The 19,451-nt window shown below is 41.1% G+C and overlaps 1 protein-coding gene across 1 annotated transcript in view; it reads right to left on the minus strand.

Moving 5' to 3' along the window:
- RECK (reversion inducing cysteine rich protein with kazal motifs) overlaps positions 1 to 19,451 on the minus strand; it is a 115,688-nt gene that overhangs the window by 72,850 nt on the left and 23,387 nt on the right. Inside the window, exons 2-6 of the mRNA XM_014052832.2 lie at positions 15,726 to 15,784; positions 15,316 to 15,390; positions 12,715 to 12,751; positions 10,710 to 10,795; positions 4,975 to 5,022 (exon numbers count right to left, since the gene is read on the minus strand). Of these exons, the coding sequence (XP_013908307.2) occupies positions 4,975 to 5,022; positions 10,710 to 10,795; positions 12,715 to 12,751; positions 15,316 to 15,390; positions 15,726 to 15,784 (305 nt within the window). The remainder of the gene's footprint in view (positions 1 to 4,974; positions 5,023 to 10,709; positions 10,796 to 12,714; positions 12,752 to 15,315; positions 15,391 to 15,725; positions 15,785 to 19,451) is intronic.

Here is a 19,451-nt window from a genome sequence, read left to right on the forward strand (position 1 = left end):
GAGCGCCTTTTCGCCACCGCCCAGTTCCTGCAGCTTGGCTCCTTCGAAATGGCAATGAAAGGTACACTGCACGGTTGGAGAGGGGGGTTGCGCGAGCGGCTGTTCCGCTCCCATGCCTCCCAGCCTCACGATGCCCTGGCCCAGCTCTCTCTGCAGAGGAAGAGCACCTCCGCTGCCGCCACCGCATGGCTTTTTTGGCGGCTTCCAAACCGAGTCTTCCGCTCTGGGCGTATGCTCTATGGTTGTACTGGCAGCTGGCCCACAACCATAGAGCATACACCCAGAGTGGCCACTGCTGGCCACTCTGCAGAGAGAGCTGGGCCAGGGCATCGTGTGGCTGGGAGGCGCACAAGTGGGAGCAAAACAGCCACTCGCGTAACCCCCGCGTAACCCCCCTCTCCAACTGTGCAGAGCGCCTTTCACTGGCATTTCGAAGGTGGCAAGTCGCGGGAGCCAGGCGATGGTGAACAGGCGCTCTCGCGGCTTGGTGATACCCCTAGGTCAGTGAATGGCACTGTGCCCGGCTGGATTGGGGGGGGGTAGCCGGGTGGCTGCTCATGAGCGTGGTTGCTTCATGGCTGCTGTGTTGCGCTGCTGTGACAGCGCAACACAGCTATTCGCCCCTGAGGCTGTGCCTGGCTCTTTGGGAGCCCGCTCAGAAGAGAGCAGTCACCCGGAAACCCCGCTCTTCAGCTGGGTGCAGCGCTGCTCACCAACCTAGCGGTATCCCAAAGGCGCCAAGCAATGCAATCACCTTTGCCTCCCCCCCAGTTCCCGCGGCTTGGCACCTTCGGGATACCGCTAGATTGGTGAGCATTGCTCTGCCTGGCCAGAGGTGGGGGGTTGTCCAGGGGGCTTATTTGCGGGGGAGGGCTTATATTTTTGCTCACCAGAAAAATGCAGCATGACCTTATTATCAGGACACGTCATATTTTCGGGGAAACACGGTAGTTAAGTAGCCATTAACCATGAATCCACCTGAGAAAAAACGCAGAATAATTGCTACAATACTTTTTCTATCCCTGAATGCTTTTTTCACTATACCCAGAATAAAAGTCAAGAGATTCTTTTCAAACATAATTTTTCTTACTTCACCACTTTCAGTTTTGATTCTGATCAGACTAAAAAAAAATGGTGCCCTGGAAAAGATTCAAATCAAACTTTTATGCATATTATTAAAGAAGAATTGTAATTAGAAAGTAATTCCTAGTGAGAGAAAAGAACATTTAAAAAGTTACCAATTAGCTAAATCTCTAAAAAAATACTGGCCTTTATTACAATAATCTAGGAATTATGACTTCCAAGAAAAGTTCAAGAATTTCCATCAATAACTTTCTTTTCTTTTTTACCAACTTTCAGTCTAGCTCATACCACTCCTGGAAAAAAATTTTTTTGCTTTCATCTCATCTTCAGCTAAAGTATTTGTCATGAACTCCTGTTTGAAAAAAGGTCCAAATAATATATTTTGCCTAAAGTGTTTTTTTAAGTGTTTTTTTTTTAACAAAAGGGAAGATTACAGCCGAATCTAAGGAGGGCTTCTGAACGAAACATTAGAATGTCTTTCAAAGCCACCCCCTCCTAAAGTGAGGAACTGATAATTTCCAAGATCCACTAATCACATACAATCAACTCTTTATAAAAGCCAGGAGTGTATAGATCTAGTCCATATATGGCAGAGACAGAATAATAACACACATATATTCACCAATTCACAAGTACAAAAATTTCTGTGCCATTTTCAATAATATTTTATAAATAAGAAGCTAATAATAAATGTTAACATTTGCTTTCTTATAGCTATCAGTTAATATCAAATCAGACAAATACAATAATATTAAAATCAAAACATTCATCATTTTAAAATGGTATTGATTCTGATGTCTTAAAACCAGAACAGGAAAGAAATACATTGGGTATATGAGCCTTTTTTGTCATGACTCCTGTGGAACATCATTGGAGATGAAATCTACCGCACCCCTTGGCCTTCTGGAAGGGCTTCAAAACCAAATGGCTCAGGGCCTCAATGAGGGAATTCCACACTGGAGTTAGCTACCCTGTTTCCCTAAAAATAAGACCTCCCCAGTTAATAAGCCCAATAGGGCTTTTGAGTACATGCGCTAAAATAAGCCCTCTCCTAAAACAAACCTTCCCTGAAAATATTGCAACACAGCAGCCATGAGATGACCACGCTCGCCACCCCTTGCACCTCAAAAATGATAAGGCCAAAAATAAGGCCAAGTAGTAATTTTGGCGGTCAAAAGAAAATAAGAATGACCCTGTCTTATTTTCAGGGAAACACGGTAGTGGATTAAGAACACCCCTATCTCATTCATATAATGGGTCCTAGTTTACCCAATTTTCTGTTAATTTAAATGTTTCAGTGTTTTTTTTAATGTTTTAGTATTTATTTATTTTTTGTCATGTTGTAAGCCACCCAGAGACACTCAATTATGAAATCACCAGCATAGGAATTTAATAAATAAATAAGTACAGCTAGTTCTGAAATTATGACAGATCACTTGACAAACATTACAACAAACACAGAAGAAATTGTTTTTGGCCCAAAGAGCAATCCTAAAACATACTACTCTTGGTCACATGATCATATTTCAGGCACTTGGCAATCTGTTCATATTTGCAACCAATTGTCAAATGCCCTGTGATTATGAGGTCCATTCTCACAGCATATCAAGGATTTCCCTTCTTCCAGGTAGTGAAGGGAAATCCTCCTGCACACTGGAGAAACAGGTCTAAAATCTGATGAAATGCTAAAGACTTTTCAGATTGACAGCTTTGAATTTTCATCCGGAGAGAAGTATGATAGCAAAAGAAGTGAATTCCATAAGAAAAAACAGGTTCAGAGCCTTTCAAAATGCTAACATTTCAGCGTTCTGAAATGTTGAGGCCCAGAGTCTTACAAAATGCCAGTTTTACTAGCATTTTCTTCTCAGAGCAAAGACACTAGTGAATGCCTTATTTTCACGATGATAGCAGTTAGACTTAGACTTATATATACCGCTTCATAGGGCTTTCAGCCCTCTCTAAGCGGTTTACAGAGTCAGCATATTGCCCCCAACAACAATCTGGGTCCTCATTTTACCCACCTCAGAAGGATGGAAGGCTGAGTCAACCTTGAGCCGGTGAGATTTGAACAGCCGAACTGCAGAACTGCAGTCAGCTGAAGTAGCCTGCAGTGCTGCATTTAACCACTGCGCCACCTCAGCTCTCTAGAAATGATGATCTAGAAATCTCATGAAGGAGCCTTCCAAACCATTGCAAGAATGGAGCTCAATGTAAGATAGAGTTAGGCAACAGAAAGATAAGTGGACCAAGACAAAATGGGATGAACAGAGGGTCCAGTGGGCCTAGATGGCAGATACTTCTAGCTTATACAGGTTTTCACATACCCATGGGCGCCTGGCCTCTCTCACCCCAGGCACTGTTGTGTACTTAACAACCACAACAGGAAATGCTTGAATTGCAATTGTTAAGTGAGATGGTCACATGGACACCTTGCTTAATGAGTGCAATTACTTATGACCAAAATTCCAGTATCCATTATGGTCAATCAAGAACTGCCGGTAAAGGCCTGATGAAAAAATAACCAGGTGACAGTAAATAGTTACAAGACCTAGAGCCAGTTGCAAATGAACACAAATGGAATTCCATGATTGGAAGAACTCTATTAAGGGTGCCTTCTGTCAGGTTGCTGCATAAATCAATTTCTGCTAATTCAGACCTAGTAAGAAGACATCCTGACAAGGTAATTATTACGCATGCTGCTCTTCAATTTAATTTTTTATTTCTCATTCCATGGCCATTTATCTGTTTATTTTAAGAAAACAGGCCATGAATCCAGTGACACAGAATCTAGTCCACAAACACACTATAATAAAAGTTTATATCCGTGATGGTGAACCTATGGCATACGTGTCGGAAGTGGCACACAGAGCCATCTCTCTGGGCATGCCAGCCGTCACCATTGCTTTATCGGGTTCCAGCGTGCATCGGCCAGCTCGTCTTTGCGCATGCGCAACAGAAACCGGAATACCAGATAAAGCTTGCTGTAGAACTGCTCTTCCAGTTTCTGCCGCTCCCATGCATGCGCAACAGGGAACTGCTCTTTCGATTTCCTGTACTCCCCCCTGCGTGCTCCCATTTTGGCAGTCGGTGCCGAAAAGGTTCACCAACTCTGGCTTATTGTATTTTTATTCCAAAAGACTAACAAAACCTTGATTGGAATATAGTCGCCCCTTGAGTGGTAGGGAAAAAAAGACCTGGAAAGGTGCACACAGAAAAATCATTTTTAAGCTGGCAAAGTAGTAGAGGGAGCAAGATTATCATGGCTGGTAACAAGAAGAGCTAATAAGCAGCCGGTTCATGATTTGAGCAAAATTTTAAAATCACAATATGCCTTCTTATTACCGTAAAAACATTAAATATGAAAGAGCAGCTTATTATCAGTGGTTCTCAATCTTTTCTTTACTAGACTCTCTTTAAATACCTTTTATGGCCATAGACCATGGCCCCCCAAGACTTAATTTAAGATTTAAGTCATAATATTTCTTCAAGCCTTCGCAGACCACCTATGATGATATAGTAATCTGCCACGGGTCCTCAGACCATAGATTGAGAACCACTGGCTTATACATATCAGATCACACACAAATATTTATGGCTACAATTTTCCAGATTACAATAACTTATGATTCATTAATCAACTTGGTGTTGTTGTATAACTTATATGTAATTATGACGTTAAAAAGAAAATGAAACATTACAGAGAAAAGAGGAAGGAGCAAGAAAAAATATAGGTTCACTTTGCTGGCACTTATTTGCAAATCGGATTTTCCAAAGCCAACCTAACAATGTTAAACATGACATGATTTTCTTCTACAAACTGTAGACAGACTTTATAACCAGTCTATATCAAATAAGGTTACTTATGAATAAAAGAATCTAAAAAATGCTTACCTCATACTCTTTCCTGCAAATTTTCAAAATATCATTTTTTGAAGATGCCTAAAATAAATTTTATTATCAATAAGTTTTTCAGACTATTCAAAAACAGAATTTAGAAAGTATATAGATAAGAATTGTGATCACTTTAAAATGTCACCAGTTATATTTCTACAATAACAGTAAATCTAACTTATTTACATGATTCTAAATTTTGGAATTTAATCAATCCTTCCAGTTCAGGTGACAATAGCTAGGAGATGCTAATGAATAGCTGGGAGATACTAATTAATTTTGGAACTCAGATGCTCCCAAAAATAAAGGGCGAGATTTGAGAAGGTGCCTAGTTAACATAAAATGAACACATATACAATGTCTAAGTTCCCCCCACCTGGCACCATATGCTGCTGAAACATATATTTTATCATTCTAGCCATAGAGGAATGATGTTCAATGTAGTCCAAAAAAATACAGAGAGCTGCAGGTTCCTCACCTTTGGTCTTAGGTTTTCAGTTATAAATTAAAGTACAAGACAGAGTAAGAGTCTGAAAACTACTTCAGTGCAATGGTTAAGGTGTTGACCTAGAAATCAGGAGTCTGGCCTCCCTTAAGTTTGAAAGCTAGTTAACTGACTTTGGGCCAATCATTCACTCTAAGTCCAACCCACTTCACAGGGTTGTTGGGGAAAATATGAGGAAGTGAGAGTAAGGCTTCATTCTCTGAGCTTGTGGGGTGGTTTCCAACAGTTTCAGTACAAGTTAAACTCCGCCGAAGATGCTACCTAGCCTGGAAATGAAACATTTGGAAACCAACCCACAAGCTTAGAGAATGAACTCTCACCATCATTATACACCCAAACTACATATTTTCACTATTGCAAATATGAATCAGTATTTAATAGGTTCCCCAATGTCAGTTACAATTTAAAAAATCAATAATTTTATATAAAATTACTATTGTCTGTTCACAATATCCCCCTCCACGTAAATACCCCCTTGTTGTGGGAGAGAAACTTATGTGTTCTGCTAAGGTTGAGAATTATGCTGGAGGTATGCCACCAGGGTCACATAAGCCAGACAGGTCTCAACTAAGGAACCAGATGAAGAGTATCCACAACTCATTTATCATGATAAGACAACAGAAAAGGAATTCCATACCAAATTAGTCATCACTTGGGTTAACATGAACTATGGCAGTTGCTGTCCCTAGGCAGCTGTCAAAAGTGAGTTACAGGGCTGGAGAAAGACCGGGCAATCTACTTCACAAAAAAAATTGCCAATAAATTTCTACGGAAAAGTTCTCAAACATATCAGATAGGGTTCCCAATGATAGGACAAAAAGAATCTTAGTTGATGTAAGTAATTGTGTTGTACAGAGATCAGATGGCCACCTGGAATGTCAGAGTAATGAATCAGGCTAAATTAGATATTGTTAAATGAGAGACGATCAGGTTGGAAATTGATCTCGTATCAATAAGCTACACTGGTCAGACAGTGACTTTTTCCAGTCTGAGGATTTCACTGTGTAATATTCAGGACACAATACCAGGAAAACAAATAGAGTGATGTTTATTGTAAGCAAGAAATTTGCTAGAGCAAAGCTGAGATCAATGTAAAGATATTTTAGACTGTGATTGTCAAAAAGTTATACCATGTATGGGCTCTGAGAAGTCGGGGGGAGGGGAGGGAGGTGGGGATCTAGGGCAGTGATGGCGAACCTATGACACGCGTGTCAGTGCTGACACACGTAGCCATTTGGGGCGACACGCACAGGATTTCATGCGATTCATCCTCGGCTCCTGCACGGCCGCCGAGGATGAAAGAATCTGTGCTGGAGGAACGGGGGGGGGCGGGACGTGTGATCTCCCCTGCCCACACTCACTTACTGTATCGCCGCCGCCCCTTTCTGAGCGCAGGGGCTGCTGGTAAGGCGTGCGTGCCGTGCGCACACACGTCATCAGCGCGGCAAGGGAGGACCCGCAGGAGAGGAGCGCGGGAACAGTGCGCGCCTCTCTCCAGTCAGGCCGGCACAGAGAGTCTTATGTTTTTGTCGAAGTGACACACAACGCGAGGTATGCTCGATTTTTTGCCGATTTTTGACACACCACGCCAAAAAGGTTGCCCATCACTGATCTAGGGGGAGGGGGGGAAACATAATATGTGTTAAATTTTAAAGTACATGATTGCACTTGTATACTGTGGCTTTTTAATGTTAGTGTTAAAACAGAACAAACCAAATATTTTGGAAGGTAATAGAAGTATACCGAAGGGAGGAGCTGAGTGAAAGAAGAAGGAGGGTGGAGAGAGTGAGAGAGAGGAGGAGGAGAAGGAAGGGAGGGAATGGATTAAGAGAGGGAGTGATAGGGTTAGGGTTAGATAGAGGGGGAGGGGAAGAAGGTGTAGAGGGGTATGTGAGAAGGAAGAATGAAAGTTGGAGGGGGTTGAAAGAGGGTGTATGGTGGGTCAAGGTGGTATACTCGGTTTGTATTATAGGGGGCATTTTCTATATAAGTGAGGGCTGTGTTTATTACTCAATGTTATATGCCCCGATTATGCACAGTAAACATGTGATTGTATAGAATGAAACAGAAATAAATAAATCTATTTTGGGGAAAAAAATAACTGAAAAAAAGAGAAAAAAAGAGAAAAAAAGAAAAAAGAGGAAAAAAAAGTAAAGAAAAAAAGAAATTTGCTAGAGCAGTAGAAAGCTTCTTAACTGTTGATGATCAAATTACGACCATCAAAATTCATGCCAAACCCCTTAACGCCAGTTATTCAAGTCTATGTCCCAACAACTACTGCAACAGAGCTTGAAATAAAGAGCTTTTATGCCATAGTCCAAGAAATTCTGAAACAAGTACCCCCAAAAAAAGACATTATTTACATTTTGGGTGACTTCAATGCAAACGTTGGCAAACAAGCAGACACAGGCATCATTGGTCATTTTGAACTTGGTGAGAGGAATGATATAGGTGATCATTTGGTACAATTTTGCCAAGAAAATCGATTTAGGGTCATGAGTACATGGTTCGAACAGCACAACCACTGCTCATACAGTGGGGCCTCACCGAATGAACTTCACCATAATCAGATTGACTATGTTCTATGCAGTTATAGATGGCCAGTTCAGTCATTGATATATCCAAGTGCCAACTGTGACTCAAATCATTCATTGTTGCTGGCAAAGATTAAAGTCAAATTAAATCAAAGAGGCATCAATGAAGTCTGATGTCAACAAAATCACTACTACATATACAGCTGAGGAAAAAAAATAGAATTGAATTTACTGCTAAGAAGACACCTGATGAACTGTAGCAGGAAATTCAATCAACCATTATTAAAATTGCAAAAGAATACATACTATGTAAGAAGCAGAGAAAAAGTGCAAGTTGCTCTCAGACGAAACCATTAAAATAGCTAAGCAAAGAAAAGCAACCAAGGCAGCAAGAAAATAGGAAGAAGCAAGACTGAATGTAGCTTTCCAGAGGACAGCAAAGGAAAGACAATAAAATTTATGAAGCACATGCTCAAGACGGTAGGATCCCATTCCTGCCCTTTCCCTGACTGGAACTGGGCCGTGGCATGCCAGAAACCAGGCTGTGCCAACAAGCGAAGTCCTCTCCATGGGATGCAGTTTGGTCTGCAGAAAAACTTCCCTCCACAGACCCATTCCCGGATGCCCAAAAGATTGGGGGCTGCTGGGTTAGTCCGCTTTATTGTATTCCCCATAGCTACCTATGGTTTTGAAAGTTAGACTTTAAAAAGGCAAGACAGAAAAAAAAAAGATTCGTTTGAGCTGGGGTGCTGGAGAAGACTTCTGCATATTCCTTGGATAGGAAAGGTGATCAATAAGCAAGTATTGGAATGCATAACACCAGACATATCTCAGGAATGAAAAATCACAAAATTGTATAACATTTATTTGGGTCATCATGTGGGGGAGTTCACTGGAGAAAGCAATTATGTTGGGAAGAGTTAGTGATAAAAGGAAACCAGGCTGCCAAAGAACATGATAGATGAACGCTATCAAACTGATATTCCCCAGAGCATAGAAAAACTCAAAAGAAGCAGTGCAAGATCGTAGATATGTAGAGACTTGGCCTATAGAATCACCAAGAATCATACATGATATCATCATCACCACCACCACCACCACAATATGGAGTCATAGCTGCCAATACTTTAGCTACTGTTGGCCTTCATACACATCAAATTCTTCCCAAGAACCTAAGATGTTATAATGTATCCACGTAGCATATAGGTGGATCCAAGCACTGTGGCTTTTTGCAATTCACAGATGGAAGTTTTGTCAATGTGCAGATTGTCTAACTGCTGTTCAAGTTTTTTGATATAGCACATAGTATACTGATAGTCATTAGGAAGAACATGGCAAGTTTATGGTATAATCTTTTAATTTTAATTTTCAGATCTTGATACTTTCTGATTTTTCTCAAATTCTTTGTCTTTTATTCTATTACTCTCTGATATTGACACTTTAATTATCAACACCCTTTTCTTTCCAATCTCAGTTATATCTGGTGTGTTTTAAACTAAGATCAGTCTGCATTCAGAAATCCCACAATATTTTAATCTATGAATTTTCAGCTATTTTTCCAACTTTCTCCAATTTTTCATTAAAAAGCACATTATAATTTTTACAGGCATCCTAGTGAATCATTTTGGCAATTGTTTTATATCATTATTTATAATCTGCAAGAAGATTGTACAGACTGATTACAAATAAAATGGCAATAATGGTGCTCTGGAATATCTGCAAAAAATATCATTCACTTGCAAGCAAGAATTAATGGCACCACAAAATAAAATAACTGAAAATGAAAAAGCTAAAGAGTTGTTGAACTTCAGAACAATTGTTATTTTTTTATCTGCAGAAGAATCTGAAACAATATTTTTGTAGGTTTCACTTCAAATTTCCATAGAAATCATTCATTCAGAGTTCAGATTATTTAGAACATGGAACATAGATTAACAGAGTTGGAAAGCACTTAGGAGGTCTTCTAGACCAATCCCCTGCCTTGCAGGAGAACCATACCATTCCAGACCTTCCTTGGGCTTGATAGGATGGATACACCCAATAATAGAAAGAATAACAGAAGAGAATAGAATTGGGAATTGAAAGGGACATTGGAGGTTCTCTCCAATCCCTATGACTGGTCTAATCAATTTTAAGCTATAGGGAATTCTCTAGTTCTGATTAATAAACAATATATTATATCCATGATGGCGAACCTATGGCATGCGGTTCCATTTGTCTGAGCAAGCAAGGCGTTGGCCTGTTAGATGTTCAGCACATGCATGAGAGCACTGGCCAGCTGATTTCAGCCTTCTTTTGAGGCTGTTTTTCGCCCTTCGGAGGATTCCCTGAAGCCTCCAAAGCGCAAAAAAACTGCCCTACGGGAAAACCGGAAATTCGAGAACAGACTTCCAGTTTGCTCGTAGGACTGTTTTTCGCCCTCCAGAGCCTTTGAAGGCTTCCCTGAAGGCTCCGGAGGGCAAAAAATGGCCCTACAGACAAACTGGAAGTCACTTCTGGTTTGCTCGTAGGGCTGTTTTTTACTCTCCAGAGCCTTCAGGGAAGCCTGCAATGCTCCTTGCGCAAAACAATTTGTAGCAGAAAATATGGAGAAAAGACTTCAGAAAACAGGTCTGTACTGTTGAATTTTACTATTTCTTTCCCTTATATTAGCATTACATATACATCCCCAAAAAGAGAATCCAACAAACACTTACCTGTTTACATGCTTGTCGACATTCTACAGCAATGGCTAATTCACAGCACCCTAAGCCAACCCAGCCATCAGATTTTTTCAAAACACCTTTGAAGAAAAAAAATACATTATGAAATCTTTCTTATATACTGTATATTTTTAAAGTATATCCTATATTTATCAAACAGCTCCAAGGCAACACTTTGCAAAACATTGCACTACAAATCTAATATACTGCTGCCAAAACAAACCACGCTAAATTCAGGAGGCATTCTTTGTATATAATTTTGACACCCTAACCTTATCATGACATATACAACATGCAGCAACATACATTTTATACAGTATCGTGGAGCTAATCCTGTTTTACATGGCTGGATTAGAATACTGTAATTTCCAATTATTCAGTTTGATTTTTAGATTTAAATGTTTTTAGACATTTTTTAATCCTGCCATTATTTTCATAAATAACTCAAGGCAATGGTCATACTCCTTCCTACTCCTATTTTCCCAACAACAACTCTGTTGGGCTGAGAAAAAATGACTGATCCACAGTTACCTAGACAGCTTTCATGCCAAAGGAAGAATATAACAGTATATAGTTTATTTACTAATATCTTTTAAGACAAAATTGATTACATATCATGAGACTGGAAGACTACCACCACCACCCCTAACCTTTAAAAAAGGGAAGGAGGAGGAATCTGGAAAATACAGACCTGTAAGTTTAATATTTAAGCTAAATATACCATAACTGGCTGTATGACCAACCCACAAAATATCATAAATAGCTCTAGGTCAGATTGGAGAGTACTCAAACACCCAGACACAACAGCTCTGTTCTGAGCTCTCCACATATTTTTAATGAGCCAAATGAAGGCACTGAGAAGATGATCATCAAATTTGAAACTGAAATAAAATTATGAGTTGCTGACATTTTAGAAGTGAAAGAAAAAATTCAAAAGATCTATACAAACTTCAAAATGAAATAGAGAAAAACATTAATTCCTATACTTGGAAAGAAAATTGGCAATCTGTTGCCAACTGAGCAAAAATTCATTCCCTATGGCTTCTCATTTAGATATCTATGCCAACTAGTATATGGTTGCAAGAAACTAATGGAGATACCTTGTTCTCCCCAAAATAAGATCTAGCATGTTTTAAGCATGCACCTAATGGAGGAAGAAATCAGCAGGGAAATATGAAAGAAAGAAGAAAGCAGATTGTTTCCATTCATTTTCTGAGCAGCGCATCCCATTCCTTCTCTAATATGGACACTCACTTCTAACTTTCAGAAATCCTCTGGTCTTCTCCAGGTCGCATGGAACAGGTATACTATTTGCAAATGGCAGGAGCCTTGTTCTCATAATGTCTAATTCTTTAAAGTTACCATTCCTTCTCCAAATAGCAAGTTATTATCATTTAAACTAATTTCTTCTTAGAGAAAGAATTCAGGTTGCAAAAGGAATACAATCCATGAAATAGAAAAGAAATGAGACATGTGACTTGGAGAAAGAATGAAGACTATAGCTTTGAGAATGGTGTGAAGAAACAAAGGTCCATGAAATGTGGCAGAGTCTAAGGGGGAGCAATTGGAGTTTTGCACAATGGTGTCGACATGACTGGTTGTGGTATAGGCTTGAGAGGGCGTTTCTTTGTGGCAGCAGCAGTACTGAAACGTAAGTAGTGACTTGGGGGCCTTCCGCCCAAGACCTCTATATCAGCCCCATCCCTAGTACTGTCACCAGTTGTACAAGGCAGCCAAAAGAGCATAGAATGGGAGTTAGAGACAGCAGTCCCCTGCAGTTGTAAATGTGGGTGGGTTGTCAAAATACTGTCAATCATCTAACAATGGTGGTGCTACAATGGCTGTAACTTTGGGTATGGATCATGTCCACTTTTTTAGCACTGTCATAACTTTAAACAGTCATTGAATGAATGTTCATAAATCAAGAACTATTTATACCTTTTTCATGGAACAGAAAGGAAATATATCCCATTAAGTTTATACATAAAAATAATCTTACCTGGCAAAGAGGAATTTATACAGCCCCAAACCTCTCTCTGCAAAGAACAATTTTATCATTACTAAGTAATAAAGCAGAAATTTAAAGAAATATTTAATCAAGATAAATATTTGCATTGGAAACATTAGCATATTTAAAAGTATATGAATTAGTAGTGATTAAAGAATCAGGCTAGAAACTTGGAAACCGTGAATTTTAGTCCCACAAATTTATACTTGGTTTGGGAAAAGCTGTACAATTTTTTTCCATATACGGCCTGTCAGAAATTTAGAGTATCAATTGATTATAACCTCCCTGAGACCTAATTAAGAAAGTTGTAAATACATAAAATATAGAACACAGAATACCAGAATTGGAAGCGACTTTGGAAGTGCAACCCACTGTCGAGCAGAATACCTTATACTACACCAGGTAAATGATTGCCCAACCTTTTCTTGAAAATGTCCAGTGAAGGAGCACCCAAATTTCTAGATTCCATTGGTTAACTGTTCTCTCTGTCAAGAAATTTCTTCTTAATTCTAGTTTAGATCTCTTTTTAATAAAATTCCACTCATTACTCGTATTGCCCTCAGGTGTTTTGGAGAGCAGCCAACCCCACTTTCCTCTATGACAGCCCTCCCAAGTACTGGAATACCTGAGCTATATGACAGCTATAATATCACTCCTAAATTTCTTTTTTTCGTTAGACTAGACATACCTAGTTTCTGCAACAATTCATCACACAGTTTAGCCTCCAGATCCCTTATCATCTTTCTTGCTCTGCTGTAGATCAATACTTCCCAAATTATCTCAATTGATAGCACCCTTAATGTTTCTATAATTTTTTCACTATACCCCTATGCTGAAAAAAAGTACCTAACACTTGTGTTTCATTTGGAAATTTAAAATATCCCCAGAGCACCTGTGATTTCACTGGGATGCCACTGCACACAATTTGGGAACCATAGGTCCCAATAATTTGGATGGAAGGTTGAATAGGGAAGAGACTACCTACTTCTCTCCAGAATAGAGATCAGGATGTGGACAGCTACACTGAGGTTTTGTCCTAACTTGTGTTTGTTTTCTCTGCTATAAGACATTGAGTAGGAATATATGCATGGGATGGAAGCAACTGGACTGGTTCTATCTATCATCTGTTTGTCTGACCTGTCTTGTCTGTCTATCATGTGAATAGCTAATTTATATAATTCAGCTGCACTTAAGGTACTTAATACTGAGCAGAACTATCAGGAGATTCAAACCTATTAGTTATTTGGAGGACTGAGTTATTGGATTACAGAAATAGTATTCTTTAACCTGGAGAAGGAAAGACATGTGCTGGGGGTTTGCAATATTCTGGTGGGGGAAAGAGAAGGCAATAAATCAGGGTAATGATAGACACAAGACCACATGAGAAAAGACAAGAGGTCAACCAGTCTTCCAGAAGCTGACCTTACTGTTTGTTGCCAATCCTGCATTCCATTCCCTGTACTCAATCAAGGTCTGATCTTCATAATATCAGTGTCCCCTCCCCCATTTGCAGTAGTTGCTGCCAGATACAAGGTCAATCTATAATAAAATATGCCTTAACCTCAGATCACATTAGATATGATAAGTGAAAATTAAATTTAGCATATGCATATCTATATGAACCAAGGCCATAACTGTGACAAGTGCAGGGTAGCTATGGAGACCACAAAGCAAAAGCATCCACAAAGTGCAACAAACTGTTCCCCTAGGCCAGCGATGGTGAACTTTTTTTGGCTTGCATGCCATTAGGGGGAGTGCAGGGGGGTCATGCGCAAGTGTGCCACATCCATATGCAATATGCAACACTCCCCCAGTGCGCATGCATGAGAGGCACTCCCCCCCTATTTTCTGCATGCTTTTTTCACCGTCCCCAGGATCTAAAGGCTTTATAGGAGCCTGGGGAGGACGAAAACCACTAACCCACCCGCCCAGAAGCCCTCCTGAGGCTTCAGGGACCTTCAGGATGCTTCCCTGAAGCCTCTGGAGGGCAAAAAACAACCCTACAAGCAAACCAGAAATTTGTTCCTGAACTTCCGGTTTGCCCATAAGGCTGGGGAGGGTGGAAAATGGCTTCAGGGAAGTTCCTGGGCCTCCGGTGGGGGGGGGGGGGAAAGGCTCTTTTTGCCTTTCCAGGCTCCTTTAAAGCCTCTGCATCCTGGGGAGGGTGGAAAATGGCTTTTAAAAAGGTTGAATGCCTCGCGCGCCCTGACAGATGGCTCTGCGTGCTCCAGGAGCTAAACTAGCAGATTTCAAGAAAGGGCTACATCCCATTAATTCCCAATTAGGCTTCAGTAATACACATCAATTTTGTATATTCATCCTTTACTAGGTTTTAAACACAAGTGGTTTTATTTCACACCAGCTGCATTTGTTGACTATGTAACACTGGAATCTAGTAACCAAAGGCACCCAATAGTTCAGTCATCGGAGCCAAGAGCTGAGGCAACCACAAGCTCTACCTGATATTAAAGCAGCAATGATACTAACAATGACTCTTCTTATCTTCTATGTCAACATTACTTCAATTCCTTGAATGTTCTACAGTATAATATAGAAGTTCATTATATACTAACCAAGAATAATTATACCTACCATTGATTCTGGACAATATTCAGGAGCACGTTGCAACAAGTGTTTCAAATGAGAATCGCTCTTAGATGCCAAAATCTATTAAAAGAATAGTTAAGAAAATATTGTATGGTAAAAAAAGCATAACATAGCATTTTAGGCTTATATACAACTTCACAACGCTTTACAGCACTCTCTGGGTGATTTACAATGTAGAAGCACTATTTGCCTATTGCCTCCAGTAATCTGGGTCCTCATTTTACCGATTGATGGCTGAGTCAGGCTTAAAATTTCACCATTAAAAGTGATAAACACATGGCAATATTGCTGGGCCTATCCAGGGGATTCATATTATGGTAGTATTTGAACTGGCATTCTAACATTAAAATGCCAGTTCAAATGTAAAGTTCAGCATAAATTGAGAACCAACTTACCAGTTCACAAACATCATGACACATTAAGTTATTCTTCGCAAGGTAACAGCATGATGCACCTGTAGGAAAACATACTTTTCAACCTCAATAAAACTTTGTAATGCTAATGGAACTTTTTTTGCTTTTATGCTTGCTGTTTTTCTAAAGTTCTACTTTAAAACTGAACACTGAAATGACAGTCATTGCCAAGCTTTTACAACAGCACATGATCAAAGCAGTAAAAATTATATTTTTATAATTATATGTTTAATACAAAGATTAGGAGTAAAAGATAAAATATTGGATCCTACAACAGACTTCCATCCACCATTTATTATTGAATTCATTAAGGTAGAAATTCTTCCAACATTTTAATTTCCCCCCCAAGCTTTTGGCAGCCAGGCTGACTTGTCTCTTATGAGGTAAACTACTAATGAACTCTCCTATCTATTGGTTGTTTATACATAGTAGAATCTTCCTAGTATTTTTCAATCTCACTACAATCTGTTGCAATACTCTCACTGTCGGAAAGTTTCTCTTTAGGTCTAGGTTGCTTCTTATTAAATACTCTCCAGTGGCGAATAATGACTGAGGCAAATTCTGCAATGAACAGATTTGTTTAATCAGTAACAACTTCAGAACAACAGAATGGAACATCCCCAGTTTGACAGCTATTTATATGGTAGCTGTCAAACAGGCAACCAATTAGAACCTTGCTTTTCTCCCGCCGGATACGCCTGCGTGTCTTAGCCAATGGCGGGCAACTCTGGTCCTGATTGACACCTCGCAGTTGCCATGGCGCAGACACAACACCTCCTTCCCCCAAGATCGCGCAGGCGTAGTCAGAGAGGTAGGCGGGTCGGCGTCTGTTCCTCTCCAAGTGTTGCAGTTCTTGAGCTGGCACCGACGAAGGCGCCATACCCTCCTCGGCTACTGGAGAATGACGTCCATCAGAACGCCTCGGAGACTCCGCATTGGACGGTGGCTGTGGTTCCGCAGGTGGGTCAGCCAGCGAGAGTTCAATGGGCGGGGGTTATGTGTTGGAAGATGATTTGGCCAGCAGGCAGCATGAGGCCTTTTGTTTCAGGCTGGAACTCATCAGTGTTCAGATCAATTGGTGACTCGCGGTGGCGAAGATGATCAATGTGTCATCGCCACTGCTAACTATCATTCAGTAGGACCCTGTAAGAACATGGTCCTGTTACTTCAGTTATTTTACCCAGTACCCACTTGGGAGGCCCTGCGAAATTTTGGGCAAAACCTTCGTCACCTTTTGAGAAAAACTCTAGTATGGTAAGTCCCTGGCAGTGTTAGGGAGATAGCATAGTGTGGGTGGAGCCTGTCCAGCATGGTTTGGAGCTTCCTGCCCATCAGGAGCTCGGCAGGGCTCCTGTTAGTTAACAGGCAAGAGGTTGAATGTTGGAATAGCAAATATCTTGTTATTTTGTCATGCAAGTTCCCTGAGTTCATCCTCCCCAAAGCCTTTTTTGCCGAGCAGACCGCCCTTTCCACTCGGCCATTGCTGGCTGGGTAAAAGGGGGCTGTCAGGGCCTGCCGGACGCCAAGAGTAGTGAGGAATGCCTGAAAAACAGCGGTGGTCCACTGTGGACCATTGTCAGAGACCACCACATGTGGCAACCCATGGCATGTGAATAATCACTGCAGAACCCTAATAGAGGCTTCTGTGGTGGTGGACACCATGGGCACGATTTCAACTCATTTAGAAAAGGCAACCACCACTACCATAATATGAGTCCCCTGGATATAGCCAGCAAAATTGAGATGTAAACTCGACCATTGGCCCGATGGTTTCTCCCATTCTCTGGGCACTGCTATGGGCAGGGCCGCTCGTGAGGCTTGAACTGCCTTACACTATCCCACTCACCCTTTGATGGCTTCATCCATCCCAGGCCACCACACACAGTTGCGGCCAAGGGCCTTCATGTGGATGATGCCCGGATGGCCCTCGTGCAGGCACTGTAGTACCTAGGAACTGAGCGCCATAGAGATAACGACTCGGCTGCTCCATAGTAAACACCCTTGAAGTGCCGATAACTCTAAGCGCCGCCTACCATATGGCACGAACTCCTCAGTTAGGGACCTGGCAGGCCACCCCCTGCACACCCAATCCAAAACTAGATAAAGGACCTTGTCTTGATGCGTACACACCACAATATCCGTAGCAGTGAGCAATAAGTCAAGGTCCTCCACCACCATAACACGGGAAGTCGGAGCTGGGTCCTGGACATGCAGAGGCAAGGGCAGCAACTCAAAGCATCTATGTGCTCCACGTTTCCCCGGCCGATGCTCTAGATAGTACGAATAAGTTGCCAAAAATTCAGACCACCTAAGCATCCAGGGAGATAGTATAGGCGGTGTCTGGCGATCACCTGCCGGGATCCCCAAAGGGGTTTATGATCGGTTTAATCGGTAATAACTTCAGAACAACAGAACGGAACATCCCCGGTTTGACAGCTATTTATATGGTAACTGTCAAACCAGAAACCAATTAGAATCTTGCTTTTCTCCCGCCAGACACGCCTATGCGCCATAGCCAATGGCGGGCACCTCCAGTCCTGATTGACACCTCATGGTTGCCAATGGCGCTGACACAACACTTATCTCCTTGATTAGTTTTCACCCATTACTTCTTGTCTTGCCTTCTGGTGCTAGAAAATAGGTTGAATCCCATCTTCTTTGTGGCAGACCTTCAAATATGTAACACTGCTATCATGTTACTCTTAGTCCTTCTTTTTATTAGACTAGACATATCCAATTCTTGTAACCATTCTTCATATGTTTTAACCTCTAGCCCTCTAATCTTATTTATTGCTGTTCTCTGCACTTGTTTCAGAGTCTCAAAATCGGTTTTATATTGTGGTATGTGATGAACTGGACCTTCATAGGAAAGGTCCTATGATGGAGATTATAGAATAGACATTATATATGACCAGATAACTGTTAAAAAATGATATGCTTCAATTTGTAGGAAAGCCACAAGTGCTGAGGAACTACATCTGTGTGTCATCTGGAAGTCTGAATTGCAGATTACAGGAACCATTTGCATTCAGTATAAGATGCAAACAAAAGAAACTTATTCCCAACAGCCTGTACCTGTGGTCAACAATGAAGGGACACAGGGCAGAAAACATCCTGCAGAAAGCACAGCTCCACAATATAGTCCTTTCAGCAGTTCCAAGAAGACTCCGCATCCATTTGCACTACTAAGGTGATTCTGAGGACACAGACAAACCTCCAGGTGACCTCAACAATTCTCTAAAAGAATGCAAATGGCCAGCTGTCTGCAAGTAATATAAATCCTTCCATTCACCAATATCCACTCAGAGCTGAAGAAGCTTCTTGAAGGAGGGAGGGGCTTGGTGTCACGGTGAAATGATGGACATTCCTGGCGCTCCAGGATTGCCGCTGAATTTTGGTCACTGGGCAATCCAATTTGGACCTAAACCATCCCGAAGAGACAGTGACAGGAAGTGGCGTATCCTGTCGATCACGGAGGCCCCGCAAAGTCTCCAGTGATCCAGGGAAAGCTCCTTTTGCTGGCTGCTAAGAGGCAGCCATAAGGTTGCTGAATCTGCAGACAGCTTCGCTACGTAAAGTGCAGGAGACAAGCGTGTCATTTTGGTGAGAGTGTTATATTTTTCTTCTATTTGAAAGAACACCCTATGTGAAGAAAATTAAGTTAAAAAGCTGACTGGTGAGAGAGTGTGGCGAATTTAATGTATAGTC

Source organism: Thamnophis sirtalis, unplaced genomic scaffold, assembly GCF_051295495.1.
Source record: "Thamnophis sirtalis isolate CommonGarterSnake01/CBP01778 unplaced genomic scaffold, rThaSir2_p1.2 scaffold_4, whole genome shotgun sequence".
NCBI lineage: Eukaryota > Metazoa > Chordata > Lepidosauria > Squamata > Natricidae > Thamnophis > Thamnophis sirtalis.